Source organism: Betta splendens, chromosome 1 (genome assembly GCF_900634795.4).
Source record: "Betta splendens chromosome 1, fBetSpl5.4, whole genome shotgun sequence".
NCBI lineage: Eukaryota > Metazoa > Chordata > Actinopteri > Anabantiformes > Osphronemidae > Betta > Betta splendens.
Window position 1 is genome coordinate 14,618,823 of NC_040881.3, and position 25,526 is coordinate 14,644,348.

The 25,526-nt window shown below is 46.3% G+C and overlaps 1 protein-coding gene across 2 annotated transcripts in view; it reads right to left on the reverse strand.

The window, feature by feature from the left end:
* Positions 1-82: 82 nt before the first annotated feature.
* Positions 83-25,526, reverse strand: part of grk4 (G protein-coupled receptor kinase 4) — a 28,996-nt gene continuing 3,552 nt past the window's right edge. Inside the window, exons 2-16 of one of the 2 annotated variants that reach the window (XM_029144813.3) lie at positions 19,170-19,265; positions 16,398-16,510; positions 15,620-15,697; positions 15,014-15,114; positions 12,068-12,160; positions 11,601-11,664; positions 11,122-11,262; positions 7,768-7,958; positions 6,624-6,661; positions 6,217-6,306; positions 5,856-6,064; positions 4,662-4,799; positions 3,815-3,952; positions 3,302-3,479; positions 83-2,635 (exon numbers count right to left, since the gene is read on the reverse strand). In XM_029144813.3, coding sequence (XP_029000646.1) covers positions 3,303-3,479; positions 3,815-3,952; positions 4,662-4,799; positions 5,856-6,064; positions 6,217-6,306; positions 6,624-6,661; positions 7,768-7,958; positions 11,122-11,262; positions 11,601-11,664; positions 12,068-12,160; positions 15,014-15,114; positions 15,620-15,697; positions 16,398-16,510; positions 19,170-19,265 — 1,667 coding nt within the window. In that variant the 3' untranslated portion in view covers positions 83-2,635; position 3,302. The remainder of the gene's footprint in view (positions 2,636-3,301; positions 3,480-3,814; positions 3,953-4,661; positions 4,800-5,855; positions 6,065-6,216; positions 6,307-6,623; positions 6,662-7,767; positions 7,959-11,121; positions 11,263-11,600; positions 11,665-12,067; positions 12,161-15,013; positions 15,115-15,619; positions 15,698-16,397; positions 16,511-19,169; positions 19,266-25,526) is intronic. The other variant, XM_029144805.3, reaches the window with a different exon arrangement.

A 25,526-nucleotide genomic window follows, 5' to 3' on the forward strand; every position in this document is an offset into this window, starting at 1 on the left:
TTGTACCTTAACTAGTGCGCCAAGAAAAGAGAGGTGGCGATGTGTGGTTTAATTATAGGAGGGAAATAAGTCAAGACACTAGTATTTTTATACAAATGGCAGTGTATTATTTCATAATTACAAATGTCAGATATGGTACAACAACCAGTGATACAACTTGTACAAGAATTAACAATGACTGCAGTGGTTGAACGACATGACTGTACAGATACAAAAAAGAAGGGGAAAAATCAAAAGGTCCTAGGCCCAGTTTAAATAACAGTGATGTATTTGTCATTACTCTAGTCTATGAATACATCAGCTAAGTGACATATCTGGACAGAAGCGTGTGAATTCCTGGTGAAAGCCCACACTTTTGTCAGTGTTACTCCACTAACTCTATTTCAAATGAAACAGGAACTCAGGATCTCTTAGTTATATCATCATCCTAGTATCTTGAGGACAAACTTACCATCAGAGAGAATGAATACTTTTGTTTTTAAACTGGGCCAACTCAGCTGGTCACTTTGCCGTTTATAAAGTTGTCCCCAGACACCAGTGAGATATGTTGGCACAAGAAGGTCATCATTTACATATACAAGGAACCTGAAGTATTACAAACTGATACATGCTTGAGTATTAAAACATATGTATTTTTTAAACAGGCATTACAATGCACTTAGTGCTGACATTCAAAACTGTTGAGCTGTTTAAAGTTCCTTTATGTGAAGGAATTTCTCTTAGAATGGACGGAAAGATACAGAGGTTAAAAAAGGCGGGATGGCAGAACTTAACTCTGTAATTGGCACATTTAATAAAGGCTGTCAGTCTTTCTTCAGTGAATCTTCGGACAAACAAAGCAAGTTTGATTCTTGTAGCTTTTGGTATATTTGGCAAAAAAAAGTTAAAGACACTTCCTATAGTCACTGTCAAAACACACCATAGTGCAATGAATCAAACAGAATTTCTTTACTGCTATATGGTATAAGAGTAAAGTTACTCCATAGAATGACAGAGGCATGGGTGGCAAACACAGTGAATGTGTTAGAGCTTAATTACAAGTTAGAAATACAGAATTTACAAGGTTAAAATCTACATAGGCAAGAAAATCAGCTTCAAAATGTGCCTGAGAGCAAATAAAAGTTTAAAAAAGAAGTACAAAAGAAAAAAGACACTCAGAAACTCAAGCCAGCAAAAGCAGGATGCAAGTGTTTGATTCCTGATTTTGATAATGGAATGTGTAACTGGAGACATTTTAGAACAAGGCAACTCACCAAATCGATTATTAGATGAGTGAATATAGGCGTACCATTTTCAACATTTGCGCCATTTGACTGATAGAAATTACTTGAAGTGAAATTAAAGTCTGTACATGATTTTCTACTATTGTTAAAAAGGCAGACATTGCTTTGTTGTGGAAAAAATGTATTCAGAATGAATGAATCCGTAACTGAAATCTACCAGCACCAGGGCATAGCTCATTTACTGCATTAACTGAACAAAAGCGGCCTCAGCATACAGTGTATTAAACACACACAGAAGGCTAACATGTCAAGAGTGGGTATTCACAGCATTAAAACAGGGGACGAGGAGAAAACAGCAATGGCCTGAAAAGCAGTATAGCTTTAAATGAGATCACAGTGAGAACAAACAAATATTTAATTCAATGAGTTGAGAATGTTTTGATGTTTCTGTGTCTTGGGACACATTTTTTTATGATGGTTTAACTGGGGAGGAAGTAGCTCTTCTACACTGTACAACTGAAGGGCACAATTGTGGTCAGGCGAGTGGCCGAGTTTTCCTCTACACAGATGGATGAGATCACTGCAAGTGATTCCTATCAACATCGCACAAAATTCTAATGGAATCGATTATAGAAGTGGACTCAACTGTGACCTAGCGAGATGTCTAATAGCAGCAGACGGGCATCGTCCTGTTCAGGATCAACCGGCACAGAGGCCAAAGCGGGCCGTATATTCTGTTAACACAGAGGCTAATTGCTGCCGACAGCTGAATCAATGGAAGTCAGTTTGATGCAACAGAAATTTGTTATCCAGGTGAAACCACCGCCATCGCAGGTCAACCCTCTGATACAGTGCCATCATCAACTTCTCTTCCGGTGTTCAAACTCATTCTCCAGTCAATTAGTTTGGGGCCCCTAAAATTACTAAGATTGGACACTTCAAAAAAAAAAAAAAAGCCAAACATACAGCACATATAAAAACAAAATGCATTATGCTACATTAAAGAAAAAAGAAAAACTACTGGTACTGTGCTTCTTAAAAAACGTCCCAATACACATTATCCATACTCATTCCAGAAGAAAATCAATAGGAAATAATAGAGTAATGTATGCATTCAAGTGGTACTTTATGGCTTTTTGTACAATACAACCTTTAGTGAAAATATACATCTAGACATAAATTCAAGTACAAATGTACAAAATCTTTAAACTCATACTCTTTTCTTTAATTATAATACACTTTTAATACAGCTCATAAATACAGGTCAACATTCACTGAGTTCCTAAGATTTGCACTCTGTTGGAGTTTGTGGTGAAGTTCAGCGGCGAGAGGTGGAGGCAGGTGGAGGAAGTGGTTTAAAGTCTCGAGGGCTCTTCGGTCTCGTCGTCACTGTAGCCGCTCTTGAAACAGACCTGGAAAGAAGTGAAAGTCACGACATATCATGGACAGTCAGCATCGCCATCACTATCGTCCTATAGTAAGTTGGAGTTTATTTAATAAGAAGGCAAATACTGTAAAATGACTCAGACACACAATAGAAACTTGATGGTTGACTGATATTCTATGTTAGTGTATTGTACATATAGTGAATATGAATAAACTTTAGGTCATTGTAATAAAAATGGTTGTACTAAAGTAGTGAAAGGCACAATACAAGTAGTATAATGGATTTTCATCGGCATAGTTCAGAGGGATTTGTATAGAAACTAGTAAAATGTTGTAGAATCTACCAACAAAGGCGCGAAGAGTCAACAAAACAAAAACAATCCTCACTATGGGTTACTGCGTTTAAAACATAAATGTCAAAGCATAACGGCATCTTCCCACAGCCACAAAGCGTCTCTCGAAGGAAAAGCTTCCGCAGGTTTGACCTTCTGAAACAAAGCAACGCGGCAACAAATACAGGAAGGAATGTGCACGGGGATTAAATAGGAACTGAAACGTTCAGTGGAAGAAAAAGGGAAAGAAAGGCCTTATTCTAACCCACTCAAATGAACGACTTCACATTGAAATTCCAAAGGAGATTCGGTTGAGTTAGGACAAGGCCTGGAGGGGGAGAAAAGGAAAGTAGGAAGTACCTTAGCCCCCACCCCCTCGGACAGTTGCTGGAGCACTAGCACTTGCCTCTCTTCTGAACAGACGGTAGAAGAAGCCTCTCTTTGGTGGAGGATTAGGCCGGTTCATGTCCAGGTCTGGGCACAGTGTCCCGTCTGTCTCGTAGACATTGATTTCTTTGAAGCACTCCATCTCAATCATCTGCGAAAGACCAGATGTGGAGTTAGTTCTCCTGGAACTTAGAAAACTGCTTCTACAACACATCTGCAGGTTGTCATCGTGTTGGGGGTCAGCTGGTGTCGCATCACTCTTTATAGATGCACATTCAGGATGTAAATGAACACTTCAGCAACTAATCAGTAACTTGGCTGGTTCACAGGCCATGATTCATTGTCTGTTTAGATTTATAAGAGCTAACACCGATTCATCTTAATCCCCTTTGGACTTCAGTGTCATCACCAGATCTCTGCTGCATTCTATTTGTCTGCGGTGGGAGTCGACAATGACATCATCCCAGCGGGCCGAGTGGGCAGTACCTCGTTCTGCCACGGGATGGAGACACTGCCCGTGACGAACTTGTGGTAAAAGTCATCGTCCGTGGGGTCGAGGTTCACGCCTTTGACGGTGGAGAACTGCTCGATGTCCAGGACGTCTTTACAGTAAACGGCTCGAGGCTGGGAGGATGGAAAGCAGCGGAAGAAGCAGAGTTCAAATGAGTAAGACAGGACAGTGAAGTGAAGTGTGTCGTTATCAATGTAACAAATGTAAATTCAGGTATGCTTGTCTGATGTCAAACTTTTCCCACGTCTACTGAATCCGCCTGCAGTGTTTTATTCTCAGCGTGCCTCAGCTGCCCCGAATAACCCAAAATAGAAATGGAGATAACACTATCTTATTGCAACTATTGACTTAACCTCTCAGGTCAGACGTCCCCCCTTACACTGTTTACTTATGACACTGAAAGCGGAATGATTCTCGCCATTACCTGACTTATTTATTTTTTTTATCCCAGACAATGAAAGATCTATGAATGAACAAAAACAGCTTTGTGTTCTTAGTGGCATGGTTTACATTGTTAAGATCATCCATTGTTAAAAATACAGCACTCAAGGGTGAGTGTGTTACTGTAGTCAATCAATCAACTGTTGGCCACTAAAAGGCAGCACCGGGGGAATTAGTCGCGATTACTGGAAAACAGAAGAAATCGCCTTTACATTGTGAATATTTTCCATTTTGCATTTTATCCACAAGTACGGGACAACAAATCACAATACTGAAATGCTAAGATAGCTCATACTGGAAGAGTATGGAGAGTATTTGTTTGAGATAATGGCATTTCCTGTATTGCCAGTGTGTACTATGAATGTGTGTGTGCGCTCTTACATCTGGGATGAAGGGCGGGTCCAACATATTGGCCTCCAGCCGTTTGAAGTTGATGTTTCTGAAGATGGGGTGCTGCTTGACCTCTATGGCCCCACGCCCCTGACACCCCAGTCGCTCCTTGGGGTCCTTGGCCAGGAGCTGACATGGAGCAGGAGGAACCTTGTTAAATGTGTGTGTGTGTGTGTGTGTGTGTGTGTGTGTGTGTGTGTGTGTGTGTGTGTGTGTGTGTGTGTGTGTGTGTGTGTGTGTGTGTGTGTGTGAGAAAGTGTATTACCCTGGTTTGGGGCATAATGCTAATACTAGAACCTCTCCATGACTAAGATACAGTAGATAGGATTAGCCAGTATCTTACAATAGATTTTAACATTGTATCACACATTGGCCCCATGTCCACTTTGTTGCATGTATTCTTCTGCAACTTTCTTGACTCATGCCAGGATTCAAAGCAGGTTCTCACTCTTTTTTTTTTTGACTGATCAGCCCCTGTCTGTCTATTTTGGGTTAGTAGTAAAAAACATCTCTTTAATAAGACACACTCTGCCCCGCTTTATTTTTTATTTTTTTGCCTGCACACGCCCCCACTCCCCCCACTCAATTCCTCCACCCCCCGGGGAGCCCTTCAATCTGCTGAACCTCAGGTCAGAATGTTCCACAGCGTCACACAAACCATCCTGTTTAGAAATAAAGCTGCCCAGTGACTCGCTCTTAGAGGACAGAGCTGTGGCACCGAGGGGAGCGGAGGGGGTTGGAGGCGTCGTAATGAACCCCTGACGGCATTAAATCTCCACTTAGCAGTTTATGAAATGTGTAATGTGAGCCCACACAATATTAACAGAGAACACATCAGCTGCATGTAGCATTTAGCCTGTTTTAAAAATTTATACATGCTCTTCTGGGCTTTTAGTGGAAGCTGGGATGGACTCCCAGTTCCAGTAAGATGTCAAAATGATCATAATACACTGTATGCTGGAATGGAATAGCTGAGGTCTTTATTGCCCTGTTAGAAGACTCAAAATAGCTAATTCAAGCTTATTTTTAAATATGGCACTATTCTAAAACAAATCACCAACTGTAAAATTAAAAACCAGCGTGCCTAGAAACTAGCGTGAGTTGTTGAGTAGTAGTAGACACTAGAAAGTCTCTATTATGGCTTTTGTTGTTTATCATTTCCGTCATCCATCTCCTCAGTCTCACCTGTCTACAGATATCCTTTGCCTCGTCAGAGAACTTATCAGAGTACTCCTCCTGATCCTCCCGCACCCTCCTGTCCACCTCCTCTCGCTTGACGCGCTCCTTGCGTTTGCGGAAGGGCGACTGGCCCTGGATCATCTCAAAGATCAAGCAGCCCAGCCCCCACCAGTCCGGGCTAAAGGTGTAGCTCTCGTTCTGGATCACCTCCGGAGCTGAGAGAAAAACATGGGTCACTTCAAGTTAATAAATGTCATGTAAAGGAGGTAGAATATTTACATGTGTTGAGGTAAAAAGGCTGTATTTGTTGTCTGATCAAAGTCTACCCAGACAGCAGTTCCTTTTTTTTTATATCACGTTATTTTACCCATGTATCCAACGGTGCCCACTCGCCCACGTATCGTATCTCCTTCAGGGATTTGAACAGCAAGGCCCAGGTCTGAAATTCTAATGTGTCCTAAACAGCCAGAGATTAGGAACGATGTTAAATACACCATGTAATAGAAATGTACACTTGTATCAGTGACATTAATTCCCTGCATGTCTGAATTTACATTATTAACCAGTGCAAAGGTTAAAGCTAGAGGGGCCCTAACGACACTATAATAATCTTATGGAAAAAATGAAAAGTAAGAGCTTAAGAGGGGAGTGGAATTTTTCTATTTCTAGATAAGGCCACAGTCCAGACTCAGGGATGAGCATGAACCTTCCAGCTCCCCAGGAAGTATGTCCACGATTAAGCCTGATCTACAAAAAGAAGGAAATCATACATACCACGATCGTCCAAAAGGATGTTTTCAGGTTTCAAATCCCTGCAAAGGAAAAAAACATCCCTCTGATACTGTGCTTGTTTAAAAATAGGCCTCACATTTAAGAACAAGGATAAATCGTTAAAATCCTGGATAAATATTTGTAGTCGACTTCAAACCTATTAACTCATTTTTTTGACATTTAATTGCCTTTTATTGCCTGTGAGCTTTCTGATCTCTGACTCTGACAGACTTTCCTGCGGATTAGCAGAGGCTCATCTGCAGGAATATGTTTATTTGTACGGCCGGTCATCGAGCGCTGGTTTGAGCTTTATTCCCGGTTTCAGCAAAGCTGCTTGATTTTCGTCACTGTTTTGTTTCTCCTCCACGTCTCTGCGTGACACTGGCCGTACGTCCATGCGTACCGTATGTGGACGCGAGTGTCGTCACTGTTTATGTTAGCATTGCTCTGAGGCTCCACTGAGTCAGACCAGTGCGCTACACCTCACTGAAATCACTACACCATTAATCGAGTCACACTCCATCATCCACTACTTTCTATTTGCACCGTGTCACAGTCTTACACAAGTGCAAACATTCGCGTGGAACACATCTTTTCGTACGAGTGGAGCCACGCATACAACTTATTTAACGTTTAGTTTAAGCCTCGTGATCGGGCATTGGAATCTTTTGTGGCAAACAGGTGATTCCCTGCAACGGCGCTGCACTAGCATGAAGTCACAGTAACAGCCAGCATTTCCCATGACGGAAGTGGATCACGTCTATTTTAGACTCTACGCCTGATAAACTGTGACATCACCACGGTTAGTTTCTCAGACTTCGTTTCCCAAAGAGCCGCTACGTAAATTATGCAACCGTTTTCACAGGCTGAGTTGAGCTCCTCCCAACAGAAACTGTGCCCCTTCGAATGCCAGCATGTTTAGACAATTGTAGTCAAATTCTCTCATGTAAAATCGAGCTTACATAACGTGGTTCTGGGACCGTGAACCACACAGCGTTTATCCTGAGAGATTGACCTTCAAAATATACAGTGAAATTTTTTTCCTAAGACCTCGACGCTGAGCTAATCACTAACAACGCTCAGCCCCCCCCCTCAGTTTCTCGTCGGGGCCTGGGCCCAATTGCTTCTGACCTGTGTGTGACCTAACCTGTAGACTATCCTCTCGCGATGCAGGTCCTCAAGGCCACAGCAGATCTCGGCAGCGTAGAAGATGGCCCTCTGCTCATCGAAGCCCGAGTTGCCCATGTTGTAGATGTGGAACTTTAGGTCGCCTCCATTCATTATGGTCAACACCAGGCACAGCGCATCCTTGGTCTCATAAGCATAAGCTAGACTAACCTGAAGAGGGAAGTGAATTAGGAGAAGTTGTCACGAGGGGGGGTTGAGTAGGGGGAGATCGGAGACAGGGTAGTTAGAGGTGCGTGCTTGTTGCATGTGATTAGGTTAACGTCCAAAAACATCATCCATCATCCCCCCACAGTACGTCAGGAATGTACACAAAGAGGAACAAACAAAGATATACCACAGACCAGCGTTTTCTCCACTCATCACTGCACTGCCTCATGACTCTCTCTCTCTCTCTCTCATTAATCCCATCGTTTATCTCTCTCCTGTTGTTTCGTCCCCATTAGCACCCCCTCTCCCCCCTCCCCTCGTGGGTCAGTGACACACAGGGTACTGTGCATGTGCTGTTGTGTACAAATAGGATGTTGCTGCCATCGTGAGGAATCCCATCTGCTATTCGGTGTACAGTCAGAGACAGATTGCGGATGAGAGGGGATGGGAAAAAAAAAAAAGGAAGAAACACCCGCAGATGCACATATGTCATTCAAAGTCATGAATATATGAAATAACACAAACTGCCAATTTCTTTTTTTTTTTTTCTTTTTTTGCAGCATCTTTCCGCACTCGTGACATCGGCTGTATGTGCCAGACGCCGGTGAGCTTTTGCTTAGGTCTCCTCAGACTTCCCACATGTGATCGACTCCCGCCGGCTGCTTTTGAGCAGCGAGGGCAAAACTACGCGATGCAGCACTTTGTCGCTCTCCTCCCCGGTCGGGCGTCCCCTCCGTTGCCCGGAGGCCTGTCGCTGCAGGATGTTGTGGTAGCCACGCTGTTAAAAGAGTCCCTCGGATGCTGAATAAATCCACCAACACACTAACAATGTCACCAGCAACAGCACCCCCACACCATCACGCCTCCTCCTCCGTGATTCACAGTAGCTAACACACATGCAGATCCATTCATCATCACTGTGTCATAAGGAAGACACAGAACTCGATGGTCTCCAACTTGTTCATCCATGATGCACACCTTTAAATGTGTAAAAATATGTTATTAATTACTAATTCCTAGTATATCGGTGTTATCTTTGCAGGCAAAGTTTCACTGACTCGTGTAGAATTTCTTTAATCCATTTAATGTATAATAATATGTATAATAAAAATTTCAAATGCTAACCAGAACAAAGCTGTATCAGAGAGAAGCGACTGTACTTTAGTGAATTCTGCAGCAGCAGACCTTAGAGTAGGGTCACTTTATATTACACACCCACACAGAATATGTGGACGGGTGATTGGTTAAAACGTACAGTAAGCCAGCAGAATGCACTGACTAATAGCATGAGCTGATCAAAAAAACGGTAAAGAAGAATAGCGAGAGAGAGGAATGAGGGGTTTGAGAGAGCACTTGACTCTTCTCCTTGCTACTGCTGTTTGGTCAGTGTTGCTAGGTAACAGAGCTGCTCTCGTAGGTAGAGAGGCACATGAAGAGTCATCATTTCTGCCTGCAGCACGGAGAACGAACGCGCACACGCGCGCACACACGCACACGCGCACACACACAAACACAATAGAACAGAATCACGTGCCAATCCCAGGTGACAGGATCTACAAGTACGAGGTTCTGTACCAAACCCAGCCTGTGTGTGTGTGTGTGTGTGTGTGTGTGTGTGTGTGTGTGTGTGTGTGTGTGTGTGTGTGTGTGTGTGCGTGTGTGCGTGTGTGCGTGTGTGCGTGTGTGCGTGTGTGTGTGCGTGTGCGTGCCCGTAAACATGCAGCATAGCTCCCGCTGCTTCACTATCACACAAATCCCATACAACCTCTGCTTTCAAACAATCCCTCCAGCTACTCCTAGGCACGTTAAACCAGCACTTGTAATATTCTTGTCTTTGGCTCAGCTTGTGCTTTTTTTAATAAAATGAATGTTCCAAAGTCAAGTTTTCTTTTCCTGCCTGAGCACCTCACATGTATTCTCCCTGATAGCAAGATAGAAGGGTCGTTAGTTTTCTTACTATGCTGCAACTGTCCCAATGTCAACACATGTAGTTGAGAAAGTGTTTTTAATTAGCATTTAGCATTAGTATTTATTATTTTATTTTTTATACGGTACCTGATCACCTGTTGGGTTCAGAATCCAAGTTAACAAAGCCCCACAATGAACAATTATATCCCGTATATTGATTAAGGAACTCCTTTAGGTTGTGAGCTGTTCCTATATTTTATCTTTTTTTTGGTTTTAAGACTGTCAGCTGTAATTGTTTTGCCCTTTAGCGAAGCATGGAAAAAATGAAAAGGTAGGTGACTCCCTAAAAAAACAAAAGTACTGAAGCCTGGCATTACAGTATCAGCCAAAAACCACGGCTTACTCACGGCCACGACTCAATTTATAGCAAGCCCTCATAGGAAAATCAGCCAAGGGCAACGACGTGATTAAGAGTTTGGGGATATTTGTGTTGGGCAGAACACACCTACGTTCTTGCACATGCAGTTGTGTTACTAACATGATAACTGAGGCCCGTTAATGTGTATGAGAAGAGCAACAAAACCAATGGCCTTTGTCCCAGTTATTCGGCTTGCTTGGGCGACCAGGAAGAGCTTTTAATGCCATTTCCTTCTGGCGGAGACTACAGTGCTGTTGTGAAATTCTTGCGTACTGCTCCTCACACCAGCGCTTCCTTTAGAGCCGTTTGACATTTAACGGCCCCTCGCAATTCAGGCCCGGATAGCGGCTGTGCATTTATTCATCTGATCACCGATGTGTTTTCAGTGAGATGCAATGTTTAGCGCCCTCAGCTAAAGAAATGCACAAGTGCTATTAAACGTATGAAAACGACATTGTGGCAAAACACATGTCAATGGCATTTACAAGAAAGCATTCACAGCTGAATAAAGGCTCACAGCATCCTCCACATGAAATCAAATTTGGCATGTTTGCACGGGGAAGCTGTAAACCCCCCCCTACGCCCTTTTTGTAGTTTGATCCCATGATGCCTCTTTCCACTGAGTTACAGGCTCGTCCACCTGCGCGGACGTCACCAAAGCAAACAACTCAAGTTCAGCAACTCTTTAACAGCTGATCGGCAGCTTTTGCAAACACACCATTCAATTTAATTTGCAGGATCCTGGAGCCATAACAAACAATGTTCTCACACACGCAAAAGCAACACACAATACAAATAGACTTTGGATGAAAAGTTAAATAAGAAAAAGGTAGTACTTACTACAAAACTACTGTTAACTTTTTCTAAAATGCGTTTTTCGTTTAGTGCCATTGCTTCACCTTTTCTTTTCTTCACTCGTTTCTTTTCCAGCTTTTTACAGGCGTACATCTTACCGGTGGCACGTACTTGGCAGGCACAAACCTGGAAAACAAACAGCAGGGAACCACGATCATACACACACACATATACACACACGCCCAGAAAAATAACACTCATCAGAAACTAGAATTAATGGAAGTTAAGGTGTCACACCACAGATTTCCCCTCACAGCATTACTGCATCAGAGACGGGGCTGTAATGACCACGCGTCAAAGGTTACGTGTCGCTACTTAAAGACGTAAATCCCAACATCTAATCCCCAAAAGTCACAGAGCAAAGCGATTTAATGGCATCCATCAATAAAACCTTAAAAACTTCCAACAGCACAGTAAATGATCAGTCATTTCAAGCTCATTTTCTTGATTGTCGTTAGACTCACCTCGCCAAATCCACCTTTTCCTAGTACTCTATAATGCCTAAATGTATTTTTGGTTACTGGTTGCCTGCAGGAGAAATAAGAAAGACAAAGAGTGGAGTGATAAAGTGGGAGACAAAATAACAGAGACAACATTATAAAACCACCCTGGTGGCTGTTTTCAGGCAGCCATTACTAAAAGCATCATCAATTATTAAACACAGATTGGCAGCAACAGCTTTGTTTATTTGGTATATTCTTTATAATATTCATTATAAATTGTGTTTGTGTTTCAAGCAACTGAAATTGACTTTAAAATCTGTTTGTGCACGATCTGGGAGTTTAAAGGAGCTGACCGGCTGGACGGAATGAAGGGGAATAAATGTGAATATTCAACTTGAATGGGCTCACAGGTGTCACCGTTACGTAAGGAAGAAGGAAAGGGCTGCATGTTTGCTTTACCAACTGTGTAATCTGCAGTGACTACCCACCTCTCCAACCATTTCCACTGCAGGAAGCGAGAGAAGTACATGGACTCCTGGTAGGAGGAAAATGGAGCGCCACTCAGATAATCACGAACTATTCTGTAGGAAGGAAAGGAGAGAGAGGACGGTGGTGATCGGGTTGATACCGAGTTAATGAGGACGTCGTTAGAAGAAAAACAAGCTGCAGTGGAGCTTGTCTGTGTTCGCCACCGCGCCCCCATTCACCTCTACGACCACCACAAACAAACCTCCGATTCATCTGCCTGCTCTCGCAGTCGCACACGTGCACGTCCGTCTGACAGCACACGCGTGTTTACGAGTGCTGTAGTTCAGAGCCTGAACGAGACCGAGGCGAGGAAAATGCAAAGTGCCTTTAAAACGCAGACATTCCAGTCAATCAGGAAACAGGATTTTGGGGAAAACCACCCCCCCTCCTCCCCCTCGCTCTTTCACTTGGCAGGAGGCTGAGCGGAACCTGTAATTTCACTTTGACATCTGAATGTGTTTGCAAGTCTCAAAGCTTCTACTATTATGTCACATGTACAGATTCTGGCAGTCAAAGGCGTGAGGCATCAACAGAGGTCTGAGGAGGGCAGGGGTCACAGAAGGCCCGAGCAGCGTCGTCTCATCGCCATCCATCAACCACACATCGCGCCCCTCGTTAACCGTTTCCCTGCGGTCGGCGTTGACTGACTTGAATGTTAACTTTGTGAGAGGGGCCAGAGGCCGGAGAGGAGAACGCCACGGCTTCCTTAGGTCGTCAAGAGTCAGCATCAAACAAACACATTCCTCGCAATACTACAGACAAAACCAATGGCAGAGACACTGTTGATGGAGAAACTGACCCAAATCAAACAAAACACAGGAACATGAATGAGTCGATAGGCGAGAGTCGCTGGGGGAACGAACCCATGTTGAAAAGTCTGCATTCCCGACTTATTCAATAATTTGTAGTATTAGTGAGTATAAAAGCCTATCGCCTGGGTCTAAGTGGGTAAAACTAAACGGCGTGACCACAACATGATGCCGTTTCTGCCTTCTCCACTGCTGACGAGCAGCATCGCCGTCTCCTTCGCTAGTCTCCAAAATATGAGCGAAAACCAACGGTACAAACCACAGCTCCCTCCGCTACCACCCACATGTTGAAGAGATGCTCATGTTTGGCCAAGACATTTTCCCTTTGACCATCCTATAAGATGACCTCATCACCGAGGAGGACGAGGAAAGCTGCCTGTAGCTACCAACAGCACTGGGGCAGCTGTTCTTGGCAACAAGCTCCATGTAGTGAGTTTCCACAAGGGGAGCACCTTCTGCTGTGAGTTATGTCATCGTGGGATCCAGTTGTTCCACACACACACACACACACACACACACACACACACACACACACACACACACACACACACACACACACACACACACACACACACACACACACACACACACACACACACACACACACACACACACACACACACACACACACACACACACACACACACACACACCTCTATCCTGACGTGATCCTAGTTCTTTCAAGGACAGAAGCTTCCTCCTGCTAAGGTTTCTCAGCTCTTGACACAGAGGCAGCAGACAGACACACACCTCTGGGAATAGAAAGTAGTGTGTTCTGTTGTGTGGCTTTTGTTAAGCAGGAAAGGAGCGAGGAGAATAGATCGTTTAGCATGAAGACGTTTATGGAGACGCAGAGCTCTGGAACACACATGTACCCGAATGACCGCTCTCTACCCTGAGTGTGACATAACTGTGTTCCACTGCAGCGGAAGAAAATCCATGAGTGAGCTAAGACATTTCTGCTGGTGGGTGTGTGGCTCTGCCAAAAGTCACGTTTCCACGTGCGGCACCACGCTTTCCTACAGGCTTTCCCCTCGGAGAGAGAAAGCGAGCAAGCTCTGGGTCACGATTACGTATTGGAAGAAAGTAACAAAGAAAACCGAAACTGCTCAGCGGAATATAAAAATGATAATGGAAGGAGTGATGAACAGGAATCCTATTCAAAAGCAGCCGAACTGCAGCCGTGAGGCTTTCAGGGACATGAACACGTGTCGTTCAGTTTGTACAATCTGATGCTTTTCCAAGATCGGAAAAACACAGACGAGGTTTGATGATGTCACCCAAACATTAAGTTCTCTCAAATGCATTTACTGGCTTTGTTAAAAAAAGCCCCGAAAAAAAACCAAACAAACAAAAAAAAACAACAGCACAGACGTCCTCTGAGCCTCTTTAACACACCCAGCATTTAGGATACGTTAATGTACAGTAAAAGGACTCTTAGTGGTGGTGGCTGGTTGAACAATGAATTTACCAGCCACAGTTTAGCTTCCAGTCCACAGCCTAACAGCTCCTAATGAATCAATGACAAACCACAGGTGAACCAGCACCAAGAAGAGGAAACATAACCCATCAGTCAACGCTGCGTTGCCGCGACAACTCGTCAATTAGCATTTTATTAACAGCACATCGTACAGTGGGGCACGCTGTGCAGCAGAAACTAACTGTGACGGAGCTGAAGGGCTGGATGCTTGCGTGTGTTTGCGCACGCCACGAGAAGTACATTTCGCCAATAATCCCCGGCCTGTTTGCTGCTCCTGGCTCTCAGAGCAGGAAGGAGAAACACCTGCAAGCGTGTGTGCGTTTGTAAATCTGTGTTTGTGTGTGCGCGCAGGGAACACTGAGGCGGCTGTTGTTTTCATGCCAGCCGTCCGGATGCTCGCTGCCCACTGCGACACACACACACACACACACACACACACACACACACACACACACACACACACACACACACACACACACACACACACACACACACACACACACACACACACACACACACACACACACACACACACCTTCTGAAGGAACAAGGCTCTGTTGGTGCCACTTCATTTTCATTTTCGATGGCAACAATCACAGAGGGACATAAAGACTTACTTGGTGCAGTCGTCGAAGAGCTCCTTACATGGACTCTGCTCCAGCCGCTCTCGGCACGAAGCGACGACTTCCTGGGGTATGTCTGGCAGGTGGGCCGCCGACTTACAGAGGGTCAGAGAGAGAAAAAGGGCAGGGTGACACAGCCAGAAAGGGGAAGGGACAGAAACAAAGTCAGCAACACGGCTGCACACAGTCAAGGCTGCGAAAAACATCCGTCACTCAGACGCTTGTGGATCAAGGTTGTGATCACACAGTATAGTTCAATTCACTATCAAGGCCTTTTTTGGCAACACACAAAGATGGCGGTTACGGTGCGCGCACACATTCAAAACGCCCTCCTTTTCAGTTTACTGCAGCTTCATCCATTCACAGTATCTGCTGCTTAGTAGAATGAATGACGCCCCATTTTGTATCTCGACAAACTCTAATGTAGGCGTGAACACATGACACTGTAGCTGTAAAAGCAAAAGGCGCCACAGCTCAGCGGTCCTTGCACATTTGTTTGGTCTTTTTAGCATGGCAAATGTCACAACACATTATTAACACTAAATAAATCACTAATAGCAGATTGAGTTTTGCGAAAGCGTATCGGCCAGTTCAACTTACCCCATTATTAAAGTATGTGTCTAGAACATTCAGTCCATAGTCCCTCCTCTTCTCGTCTGGAGCTAGCTGGTACATGGCCTGCGTACACAATGGGACGCGTTAGCAAACGTAGCGGCGGGTTGGGCGCTAACTTAGCTTAGCCATCACTCCTCATCCCTCTCCAAAGTCCGTCAACCAGAAGCATAGCGGGAGGTCAAGACCGGGGGAGGGGGGGGTCAGATTGTGTTTCTTTGGTGGAAAATGGCCGAGGGCAAAGGAAGAGGCTCTGGATTCCTAGCTGCGCTCTCTGTCTGGAAATGGGCTCGTCTGAGAGGACTTATGGTCCAACCCATCACTGAGGCATCAGTGATGGGTTGATCAGCCAAAAATGGTTGCACCTTCTTTTTGCATGTTTTGAGTGTGAACGACTCCCAGGGCGCTAAACTGTAGGCGCGCGCTCGTCAGCCTACCTCCGAACCTCCGAATGCAAGTTCCTATTAAACAAGCTAGCTCCGCTGTTTTCCTTTCTCGCATACCTCCAGGGGCCTGGACACAAGCTCGGGCCTGTGTTTGCCCGCTCACTCGGGGGACCTGCCTCTGACGTGGGCTTGACCTCATGGGGGAGTGCGTGTCGGAGGGGGAGGGTGTGCTCTCTGATGACCTATGCGCCTCGCTAATCAGGACCACCGGGGCCCGATGCAGGCGGGTCCCGCGGGGAGGCATCGGGGAGACGAGGACGGGGAGACGGAGGGAGACCAGGAGCGAGGCGTGAAGGCAGGATGTTTGAAAAGGCACATACCACAGCATCCATGAACTCGATGCAGCGCTTCAGCTCCGGCCTGGTGTCACAGTACTGGCGGAACAACAGCCGGCCGATCGGCTGCTTCTCACATAGGCCGGTGTAGTCCCTCTCTGGGAGGAGACATGGAGGAAAACGGAGGGGGAAATCCTCAGTTTACGGCAAAACACCTCGTCTAATTAAGGCTGATAAACACTTTTTAGCCCATCTTACACCTTAATATCATGCTATGAAACAACAACAACGAACAGCCCTGTTTTCTGTGTTTGTGCTCGCTGCATGTGTCTCCTGCGCAGCTGGCCACAGCCTATTAGGACTAATGGCGTCCATTTGACTCATATTTCCTCTGGTACCAAAGGAGGAAGACGACTCGGGGCATTTTCCATCGCTGGTTGACAGTAAGGAGACACGTCCACGCACACGGATGAGCATTCAGACATAAGCAATAATACTCGCTTCTCATCCCAACGTGAGGCCGCCGTATTTTAAATTTGACGACTGGCTATTTTGAGGTCGTCCTCTATAGGAAATCTCCGGCCTCATTGTGTTGCGTTCAGGCGACGTTGCCTTTCATCTTCGACCTCCAGGCTGCGGGAGGCCTGCGCTGGCGCTTCCCTATCAACCGTGAGCAGGAGCTGGGAAAGCCCCTCGCACTCCCAGCCGATAAGGGCCAACTTTAGGGTGTGTGCGCGACAAAAACACTTGGAGCAGTTTGTTTGAACTGTCGTGGTGAGTTCTCCAGCCATGTGGGAACAGAAGAAACACAAACAATGCATGTTTCAATTTTACTACTACTTTAATCACATTAACAGTGGTTACTTTATCTTACACTGATGAATATCTAGGCGGTATTGAAATGTGGATATAATCTTGGTAATACAACACCACCACAGCTTTTCAGGCACCTGTTAAGGACAAACCATAAAGAAAAACCCAAAAAGCTAAATTACACCTTTTTGCATTATGCAACACAGTCCCGTGTTTGTTAGCACGTGGGCAAAGACCTGCAAAGAAACCACAGATTCTTTGGTTTGACACGAAGTAGTGGGTGAGGCCATGTACATGGGATGGAGCGTGTGTGAAAGCATACAAGACTCCAGTATATTAAAAAAAAAAGACGTAGGCCAACATTTCGCCAATGAAAAACTTCCTCTTTGTGTAAAAATCCCAGTTGAAAACAAAAAAAATAAAGGCAGCAAAGTGTCTGAGAAACTGAGCCAGCACTGGAAGGACCACAAGGACGGAGGAAAGCACTGGACGCTCCAGCTAATCGGGGCTGGGATCCGTCTGTGCCGGTGAGGCGCTGCTGCAGCTTAATTAAAATTCCAATTTCGGCCAAGACGACGTGACTTAATGAGCCGGCGGGCGGCCAGCGAAATGTGCAGCTGCTACAGACGCAGCCTCGGCGGTTCCGTGTGCGCGCGACGCCGGGCGGCGAGCGGCGTTGGCCTGCCGCCATGCGACGAGCTTTTGGTCAATGCGAAACACCGCCGCTTTAAAAAAAGCCCGTGGTCAAACAAGCTGAGATGAAGAAATCAAACAGTAATGGGTGCTCGTGTACTGGATGGATACCGGGAGGAGGGAGGAGGGAGGAGAGGGAAGGGACGATGGGCGACGGCTGGCAGACAAAGTGGCTGCAGTCCACATAATGTAATCTGGGCTTCCTAGAAGTACGACACACTTGTCAAGGCTAAGGTCAAATGCCTGACATTATCAAGACACAACAAAGACGCTGCTATCAGTCGCTATACCGTGTCTCTTTATCTACGATGCCTACATGCTGGGGGGAGGCAAGTTACAGGAGATTATTATGATCCTGACCCTGGTGTGTTCAGGGAAACTTCTCAATAGCATCGCATATGACGTATGAGAGCACACACAGAATTTCATTTAAACATCCAAACAATATAAATATGCAAGATGTGACACGTACAACGGTTCTTCACACCTAAGACATTTACGTGCGCTCTATCACATCTTATGATATATTCAGGTTCATGACAATCAGATCTGTGAGTCACGATTTGTGATATGAAGACAAAAACCACAAGAAACACAATCAGCGCTGAGTAAGAGATATCACCGTAGGGAGTATGTGCTTCTACAGCCTCCCTGCTTTCCTCTCAAGCTCCCTGTCCTTAAGGGATCTTTCCTCCTGCTGCAAAATCCTCTCTCTCTCTCTCTCTCTCTCTGTTTCCCTTTCTCTCGGTAGCTCTCGCCCTCTCTGCCACTCTTATGTATGCTGCCGTGAAGTGGTGAAAAGGGGGAGGCAGAGAGACACACGGTTCGTCGGAGAGGGAGGCATGTAGATGGAAGAGAGCGAGGGAGAGCATGTGGGGGAGGGTAGCGCTGCAATCTCTGACAGAGATAGCTGTGACGCACAATTACACACACGCAGTGTCGCGGCATGTAGAGAACCTCAGTGTGTTTGGGACGTTATGGAAACGAGGAGCCACAGAAAAAGGAGCCGAGTTTGTCCCCCTGCATGCAAGTGACACACACCTGATGAGCTTAACAAACGACTGTGCAAACACACACACACACACACACACACACACACACACACACACACACACACACACACACACACACACACACACACACAGAGTTTCCTGTCCCCTGCCTGCAACTGCGGGTGGAGACGGGTAGAAACAGGAAGGAAGTCCAATCTGAACTTCCTCCCCCAGTCAGACCCAGCCCAACGACACAGCAGCACCTTTATTATTGTCTTTCTGTCTGACACCTACACACACACACACACACACAACTTACCTATAGTGCGGCGTAGCTCTTCGCACTGACTGATGTGTGGCAGTTTCAGCATCTCCTTCCATTTCTTACTACGACCGTTCCTCTTTCCTCCTCCACCTGAAAAGCACAGAACAGACCGGACCATGAGCCGGGTCACGGTGCGAGTGTTTAACCACGTCCGTCCATTAGCTTTAGCAACACAAGACGACAGCACCAAGGAGTGGGAGAGAGAGAGAGAGAGAGAGAGAGAGAGAGAGAGAGAGAGAGAGAGAGAGCGAGAGTGTGTGTGTGTGTGTGTGTGTGTGTGTGTGTGTGTGTGTGTGTGTGTGTGTGTGTGTGTGTGTGTGTGTGTGTGTGTCCAGCAGCATTGACCTCCGCTGACACAACTGGTCCATCTCACCGGTCACCTCAGCGCGGTGAAGAACGGTGAAGGAGGCGCGGACACGCACGCGCTCCCACGACCTCAGCGTGTGTGAACGATGGCGTACACTCTGAAGACCCCGACGCGAGGGGTGAACGACCTCAGGTCACACCAGCGTTTCTTGAGGGGTTAGACGGCGTGCATTTCAGTCAAGCGCCGCCCCAAAGCAGCAGAAAACACGCTCAACAAGTCTGCGGCGTGCTTTGATTTGCTTTTACACACAAACCACACACATTCAGGCAAAGAGGAAATCACGTGTGGTTAGTAGACGCATCCTCTGGCATTAAGGCCAAATCCATTCAGTGTCTACAGCCATAATCTCGCTAAAGGTTCAGAATAATAAACCTTTTTTGCAAAGACGGCTAATGAAATATAATCATCTTGGGCAAGTGAAACTAACACATTGTTTGCCATCAGCACAACTATACATCTCCACAATAATTTATTTATCTCCCTGTTTAAAAAGCATCTGTCCCTCATTAGTCTTAATAGTATGTAGTCGAACTCTGAGTGAGAACGTAACCAGCCTCCACCCCAGAATCAATAAAGCAGCCTGAACTCAGGTGAACTGCCCAGACTGTGACAGGGAGGGGAATCCTCTGCCCCTGAACCTCACCACACGCCAGCTGCTCCGGCGGCGCCTTGCGTCAACACAGACACGTGCGGGGAATCGCTGCGCGGTCCGACGCCGACGCGGCCGCGCCGAACAGGGGCCGCATTCACGGCGCTGCGTCGGTGAACGCCCCCCACTGACAGGCAGGCACCTGTAGCAGGGAAGAACCAGAGCCCTGGAACCGGAGCCTGTCGCAGGAAAAGGAAGGAAACAGCAGCTGGAACGCTGACGATGACCAGGTTCTCTGTGCTTTTACACAAAATGGAAACGTAGAATGAAGAGAAACCGTCAGATTAACTTGAAGGGACTAAAGTGGAAATCAAGGATTGTGATTTTGGATTTAACGGGGGAGCGTGTGTGTGAGGCTGTCAGAGCCGGCTGCCGCCCCACCCTGTTTAATGTCACTCTGACGTCAAAGCCATGTGTGCAGGCCCTTAATGCAGACAGGATGGAGCGACTATTTATTTTACTTTGCCCCCCCCCGAGAGGACGGGGCCCTCCATAAACAGCGACTTCAGAGGAGCTCCAGTGGGTCATAGCTGAGCGCCAGCCAGCGCTGAGGTCACGGCGCAGCATCTGGGGCCGCGCATGAGACGTGACTACGAGGAAGCGGATCCCTCTTCCCCGGCTCGGTAGCAGCGGCACGGTAACGCAGGGTTACCTAACCAGCGGAGCCTCATACGTGAATCACACCGGCCCTCGGTGATTCACGTCGTCCTCTTTCTTTGCGTTTCCTCATGCGAAACGAAACGTGAAAAAAAGGGCCGCAAACTCGCCCAACAGCTTTAGCTGCAGATGAATGGACGACACCGGATGACACGCAAGCGAAGTCATCTCGTAGAGGCTGAGTGCCAAGTGGCCCCAATGCAAATACTATCTATGTTTTGCCTAACAATGTTACTGTGAAAACAATCGCTTTCCCACATTAGAATCTATTTGCAGTCGCCATGGCAACGCGCCCAGTGGCGTAACTTCCTCCGGGTCAGCTGCGTGTTTAGAGCGTTTCCTCCAAACACAAGTTTGACCGGTTGGGCCTATTAAATAACTCCAGGAACACAAGGAAAGTACACAGTGCAGCAGAGACGGGACCGTGTCATTGCAGCGGCGTCTGTTTGCAGGTCGCCGTCCGCTTGGATCGAGCTACTGGAGAAACGCGTCACGCACGGGGCACTTTTGGCTCGGTTTCACTGCCGCCGGCGTGATCGGCTGCAGCGATCACGTGCTCTGAGCGTGCGCGGAGGCCAAATGCAGTGCAAATATGCTCCTCTCCCCTCCTCTATCTTTCATCTCAAGTGGGAGAAGGAGCCAGACGGGAGGTCAGACACAGTAGACCGCGGCGGATCATCCCAGGGAGATAACGCAGACTCCACGTCGGAGTTTAGATTTACACTTTTAATTCCAGTTCAAATCAGGCTCAATGCTTGTTTTGCATTCAGTGCTTTTACGGAAAAGTCAAGCAGACCTCACAGTGGATCGTCTTGTACATCCAACTATTTTAAACTATGACTCGATCACTGAAATCCCTGAAACAGCATTTACAACAAGTGGCGTATATTTATGTAAAGCATGTTGTCTTTTTTACTTTAAATGGATCTTTTTACACTCTTTAAGGCTCCAGGTCTGTGTTTCTCTAATAGTGGGACGATGCCAGGGGGGTTGTTAGCACTGAATTGAACGAGTTGTTCCACTGAACAAGACACATTGCAGAGCGAGACATGAATCATCTGTACATGAAGTACAGATGAGAAACCATGGAAAAGTATTTAACTGTGATAAAAAGAAGAAGGAAACAGACAAGCTGTTGAGACAAACGTACGTAGTGATGTTTACTTTTTCCTGCGGGGGGGCGTAACAGAAAATGATTGAGAAGCACCGGTCCAGCTGAAGGTGTAAATATGAGCAGCACAAACACAGTTACTGACAGGCTATAAACAAGCTTCAGGTCCCCACCGGTAGTCTGATTTAACACCCTTAATCCTGTCCCAGTGGCCGGTTCTTAATAGAAGTCAAGTAGATTACATAGTAACTTCAATGCGTGACATCAAATGTTCCTGATAACTTGTGCTTTTCTTTTAACTTCTTGTTGCCAACAACTATTTTTCTTACTCATGAGTCGCCACTGAGGCATGAGATCAAAAAACATAAATGACTCTTGGGCTTGTATTTACCGCAGACTTTATCTCAGGCATCTAAAGAAAAGCTCATTGAAAAATTCCACTGTCAATCGAAGCAGGTCACAGATTGAGGACCAACCCCCACTTGTATTTACATTAATCTCTGATGTTTGTGTGAGGATAAACCAAATACCTTTGGGTCTTGGATGAATCAGTACTGTTCTCTCAACTTATGATGGACATTAACCAGATAACATTTTATAGACAGGTAATCAAGAAAAGCTGTAACTATTATAGCTATACAGTAAGTTATTCATAAACGATAAGTAGGGATGCACCGTATAATGTTACATGATCTTCCTCCAGATTAAAGGATATTCTAGCGATTTTTTTCTCAAAGACTTTTGGACACATGGTTAGTGATACTTTTCACTCACTAGAAGGAAACGCAATCATTTCTGATTCGCTTCGGAACAAAGTTGCCGCCTCGATCAGTTAACAGTTCTTAACAGTAAAAAGAATATAAACCAAAAGTGGTGTCACATTGAGTCACATCATAATGTGATTGAAACGACTTGTGGCCACAGACCTCGCCTAAATGTGTTCGTTAGAGATCTGGAAATGACTAAATGCACTCAACACAAGTCTTCATATTAAAAATTCATTTTTCAGTTGTTTTGTCATTTTTTTTCCCTATGCTGATGCGCTACTCTACAAAGTCACCCCAGCATGATTCATTAATTCCCCCTAAATAGTCCTGTATGTAAATCCTATAGTCCTATTCTTATATCCAGAGAAATATTGTGCAGGCCCCAGGGAAGTCATATGTCCATGCAGGAAGTGGCCACTGCAAACAAATAATGGCCCATTTCATGCAAGTATATCACATGGCTACGATTAAGCAATAACACCATTCTGCATGAGGAAAGGGCATCGGTGGAGACACCCCCTGCTGTGACCGCCAGCTTTTTCAGGTGTCGCCACCAGCGCGGAGCAGAGCGACGCCGCCGCCGACTTCACAGCCCGTCTTTCTTCCCCGCTGCCATATGGGAGACGCCGCTCGCCCATCTGACGAACACATGTCACACGCTGACACCCGGCATCCACGCTGCCACGAGGCCAGAACGAGCCAGCGCGGCTGCGGCGGGGGGGGGGCCGGCGTTCGGACGCCCGGTATGAGGAAGGAGGAGCAACTGGGGTCAATGTGCAGGGAAACGAAGAGGAAAAACAAGAGCCAAACATACTGTTATGCAACTTCACTACATTTTGGCAGCACCAGTGATTTTTTTAAAACATTCAAAACACTGATAAGACTGTTTACAAAGTTATTTTGAGCCATGGTAATCGTAAGTTGAATATTTGCCTGGTCTGATTTGACCCTCGTGGCGCTGACACATATAGGTGGAGTTAGTGCCACGCTGCAGCCCCAAAAACGCGACTTAAATGGTCGGAAATGAGCGCGGGTCACACACGGTTTAGGTCCATTGTGGCGCACACGCACACAATGGGTGGACGGCTTCACGCTCTCCCATGCAGCGTGTCATTGGCTGGAATAGCCGCCGATAAGGAAAACATTAGCTGCGAGAATCTGTGTTGCCTATTCAAAGCGACGGTTCAGTGTTTGCACAAGGTAATCTGTCTGTATACTCGCACTGAAAGACACACATCAGCTGGCAGCGAGCGAGAGGAAGGGAGAAAGACGAATGTCTCTCCACTAATCCTCACCTCTCCCCCTTATTTCCTCCCCTCCTCCCCCCCCGTGAAACCGTTTTCTTGTCGTGCATTCGTTAATTCTTTATGGCCACACTTTCCCCTCTCTCTCTCCTTCTCCTCCCTGGAAGGTGTGCATCATGTGCGCAAAAATGTGAACATTACAACATAAAAGCCTTTTCCAGGATGTAACAAGGCAGCGGGGGTCTCACGCGAGCACGCCGCACGTGCACGCTGTTCGGAGCTGTTCCACTGAATCGGGCCAGGATGCGCTTGAAAACGGACCCTTTATATTCACAGCGTCTCGAGGAGGGGGGGGGGGTGGACGGCGCCGGAGACCGAAGCGGAGCGAGACGCGCAGAGTTCAAGCGTGGACGAGCTGGAGCTGACAGGTTAATCATCTATATGTGATCTACGGCCGTCTGTGAGATGAAGGGCCCACTCGTGAGATTCACGGTCATGCAGGAAGAAAAGGAACCGACTTTGAGCCCTTCAGTGTGGAACACATGGCACATATTATACCTTGAGGATTATCTTTGATAAGAGAACAACTTTAGGTCATATTTAAAAGGCAGCACTGGCAAAACACGACCAAGGGCATATGTCAAAATTACGACTCCAGAACTGATGCAGCCTGAGGGGTGTTCAGGACTATAACAATGCAGAAATAGTCAACTACAGTCTGATAGCAGCTTGCTCACGTTTAATAAGGCAGCTGGAGTCGTCACCCTGTGATGTCAGCTTGCACCCCCCGCCGGGGCCGCGTACCGCTTCCCGTGCCACGCAGGATGCAGCAGAGCGACGTGCGCCACGCGTCTCCACGCAGCCCATCTGTGGGTGCAACGGCTGTAAAAGGGCTCCCAGATGAAGGGGACAGTCGCAACGCAATGCGTTTTATGAGCCGCCGCTGGGGGAAAACACCCCAGAGCGGTGACAACAAGTGCGGGCCCATGACCACAAGACTAATAAAGCCTGGCCGGCGAACGTCACAGGAAAGCCCTCAGCAGCGTCAGCAGCGTCCGAGGACCTGCCGGCCTGCAGTTTGGAGGGGAGGAAGGTTGGCGTAACAAAATGAATAATACAAGTAGGATTAACACTAAATGTGTGCATCAATGTATAATAACCAACAGGCACTCAACTCAAACTATTAAGTTAACCTTCCTTTTGTGAAGGTGGATTGTTTTAATCAGCTGTTTAAAAGGGTGTTGATTCAATCCTGAGATCAGTTTTAGTGGCTGTATTTTTCCAGACAGGTGTTTCTATTATTTTGTCCACCCTGTTATTATGGTATTTAGAGTATTTTATTCACAATCAAACATCAGACGTCAAATTGACCGTGCAAAGCAGCAGCATCGGCCTCAGCGCAGGTCGTTGGAGTAGACCGTATCAGTTTGAGCTGGGTGTCCCTAATAAACCGCCACCTGACTGTACATCCACGTCCCCGACGATAGCGCTCGTCCACACCGTGTAATTAAGTTCCACAGTTTAATTGCATCTTCGCACGGACCCATTTCCCTGCC